We start from the raw sequence: 1,394 nt of genomic DNA on the forward strand, positions 1-1,394 counted from the left end.
TCTTCCACGGGACGACCCCGGGGATCAGTCTGGATCCCGCAACTGCCGCAGAGCACAGCTTCCCCCCGGGACACGGGCAGCTCAGCCGTCCCTTCCCCGGGCCAGGGGCAGCCTCTCCCACCCCCCTGTGCCCTGCTGTGTGCCTCTGTGCCCGCTGCCCGCCCCGCTCCTCCTGGGGCCTCCACCAGCTTCCCGGGAGGAGGTCACCTGCGGGGCTGCTGCTCCGCCCCACCGCCTCACCGCGGCGACTTCAGCTGCACTTGCAGGTTCAGGGAGATGCCGGCCGCAGCAGTAACTTCACCAGCCATTACACAGACCACTACATCTTAAGGTACGGTGCGTTTTTGTATTTAGAAACCTGACGACTGAAATACACTATGAGAACTTTTTTTCAGCTGTCTTAAAATAATTTACAGCTTTAAGTAATTGGCTTCCAATTACAGAAAATAACTTCACGGGCAGAGTTGTATAGGGCAGCTGCAATGCTGGCCCCAAGCTGACCCCCACACCTACACAACACCCGCTGTTGGCACAGACCCCTCCCAATTTACAGAACCAGACACATGAAGGAGTCTGCTCCTGGCCTGGGACCCAGGAACACCACACCACTCAGGAAACCAGCCAGGTCCAGTGGTTGCCAATATACACACACTCAGATTATAATCAAGTAAGAGGTTGCACATTTTACAGTTTTCTGAACAAAATGCAGATACTTACAACTGTTTTCCTATCATCTTCTTTTATAAGATGTTTATCTAGAATGGAAACAAACAGGAGTTACAATCAAGGAGATTTTCAAAGTCAGTTACATGGAGCCTTTTAAGGCAAGCCCCTCCATGAAACTTTCAGGTTCTCTATTGCTCCATACGAGTATTAGATAAATTACCAGTCTTTCCGGTTTTAGGTAGTAACTGTGTTATGTAACAGACATGTCAGAAACGCAGTCTTAGCTTAAGTTCTCTGTTGTCCTCGATACTGCAGAGTCAAAAGGTGTGTGCCTACACTCAGCAGATTTTTGTTGCACTTACTGATCCCCAGTTTTCTGCTGGCGAAAAAAACGACCGGCCAGTCACGGTGCGACACCCACTGGCTTCGCACACCTAGCTACAAAGCTGGGCGAGGATGCAGATTTTAGGATGCCTCCAAGACAAACAATTTAGATGCCTTAAGTCTCAAAACCGCCTATGTAAAACTTCGGCAAGCAACGCAAAGATTACGGGACCATTAACAAAAGGCAGCACACAAAAGACGGTAGTTTCGGTGCGCCAGCGCTGCCGGTGAAGGACCAGAGAGGTTACTGGGGCCACGAAGCAGGAGGTTTGCTCAGTGCGAAGCGGACACGGGGAGCGCCGATGTAGTCACTGGGGTGCGATGCAAACAGAACCCAGCACAGG

General features: G+C 51.4%; 1 protein-coding gene across 1 annotated transcript in view; it reads right to left on the minus strand.

Moving 5' to 3' along the window:
* Positions 1 to 755, minus strand: part of LOC103779702 (thymidine kinase 2, mitochondrial-like) — a gene marked incomplete at both ends in the record, with an annotated part of 5,683 nt that extends 4,928 nt beyond the window's left edge. Inside the window, one exon of the mRNA XM_008947347.1 lies at positions 718 to 755. Within this exon, the coding sequence (XP_008945595.1) occupies positions 718 to 755 (38 nt within the window). The remainder of the gene's footprint in view (positions 1 to 717) is intronic.
* Between the last annotated feature and the right edge of the window lie 639 nt (positions 756 to 1,394).

The sequence above is a fragment of the Merops nubicus genome, unplaced genomic scaffold (assembly GCF_000691845.1).
Source record: "Merops nubicus isolate BGI_N331 unplaced genomic scaffold, ASM69184v1 scaffold22379, whole genome shotgun sequence".
In the NCBI taxonomy this organism is placed as follows: Eukaryota; Metazoa; Chordata; class Aves; order Coraciiformes; family Meropidae; genus Merops; species Merops nubicus.